The following is a 1,394-nucleotide window of genomic DNA, read 5'->3' as shown; positions in this document are numbered from 1 at the left end:
TTTGCTAGAGCTGCTCTCTTTACCTGTTTTAACTTTGCTCATTAATCAACTTTCCTCTTTGGAAACACCCCGGGTATTCGCGACAAAGCTAGCTTTGCGCTCTTCGAAGCGTGAGTTTATTGATCCCGGTCATCGCTGCTGTCCGGAACTTCGTCTCTTCGGTGCGCGTGTCGACTGAAGGAAGAAGACCTGTCGTCGTATTGGCTCAAGGCTACACCGAACTACGTCGACTAAGTACGATTACTTAAGTGCGATACGCATTAAGTTGCTCGTTTAAATTCGGTTGAAGTGCTTAAGTTCAAGACTTCAACCATGTCGGGGACGCGCTTTACGGTCGACTCAGATGGAGACGTGGAGATGTCGATTCCCCAGCCTATCTTTGAGGTTATTCGACCACCTGAGCTCTCCAGTTGGGAACATGCTGCGCTGATTGAGTGGCATCGTGAATGGGAACGCTATGTGGAGAAGATTCGCCATCGCTGCACGACCACTGGCGAGACATTTGAAAATGTCGTAGCTACTGTAAAGGGTTCAGTCAAGCGCAAAACACTGAGGAACTTAGCTACCTATGTGTTAAAGAAGCCCGTTGACTCTGTGACCGACGCAGACATCATGGCGGCCGTGGTCGCACGCTGCAGCACACTCAAGAATGAGTTTGTACCAGATGTCACGTCTCTGTTTCGCCAGAAGCTTAAGATGGACCTGTCAATCGATGATTGTGACGCTCGGATCTTCCTCTATTACGAAGATTTCAATGGCATTGTGGAAGACAATGGTCTCCAAGGGCTAATAGGAGCCGGTAGTGAGACGGCTGCCAACTACAAGAGCAGATCGAAGGCCCGCTGCCGTCTACTGGTGGATAATTTGCAACCTCCGATCCTGAAAGCTCAGATCGCTCGACTTATCGACTTAGAGAGGCGTGACTGCAACTCAACTGATACTGGAACATGCGAAGGTGCAACAGCGATTTCATCGGATTTCGCAGGATTATGCTGCAAAGGCTGACACCAAGTCAGAACGCAAGCCACAACGTGCGGGTGCTACTAAGCCGGCGCCGACTCGGGTCTCGACGACGGCGGCCGTGACGTCTTCCGCGCCTGCGCACGCAGCACGACCTCCTCGCCCTCCACCTCAATACGGATGTCTCGTGTGCAAAGGGCCGCATTGGCTTAAGGACTGCCCAACTGCCACGGAGGCGCAACGGACTGAGGCCAGAAACAGGTTCCAGGAGGCCAAGGAGAAGCGGTATAATACCATTCGTTCCAAGGCTGCTAGGTTCGCGAGACCGTCAGGCTCTGTCCGGATTAATGGTCTTGTGGAAGTACCATATATCCCTGACACTGGTGCTGATAAGAGCATAATTTCGCAAGGAATGGTGGATTCGCTCCGAGCTG

The 1,394-nt window shown here is 51.9% G+C and overlaps 1 protein-coding gene across 1 annotated transcript; it reads left to right on the top strand.

Annotated features, from left to right (window-relative positions):
* Positions 1–357: 357 nt before the first annotated feature.
* PITG_08250 (uncharacterized protein) lies at positions 358–1,005 on the top strand (the record flags this gene model as incomplete). The annotated part of the gene is made up of 3 exons (XM_002903625.1): positions 358–762; positions 808–919; positions 986–1,005. The coding sequence occupies 3 exons, from the start codon at positions 358–360 to the stop codon at positions 1,003–1,005; spliced, it is 537 nt and encodes a 178-aa protein (XP_002903671.1).
* Between the last annotated feature and the right edge of the window lie 389 nt (positions 1,006–1,394).

This window comes from Phytophthora infestans, genomic scaffold (assembly GCF_000142945.1).
Source record: "Phytophthora infestans T30-4 supercont1.13 genomic scaffold, whole genome shotgun sequence".
Taxonomy (NCBI): domain Eukaryota; phylum Oomycota; class Peronosporomycetes; order Peronosporales; family Peronosporaceae; genus Phytophthora; species Phytophthora infestans.
The sequence above is the reverse complement of the archived record's forward strand: the minus strand, read 5'-3'. Positions and strand labels throughout refer to the sequence as shown.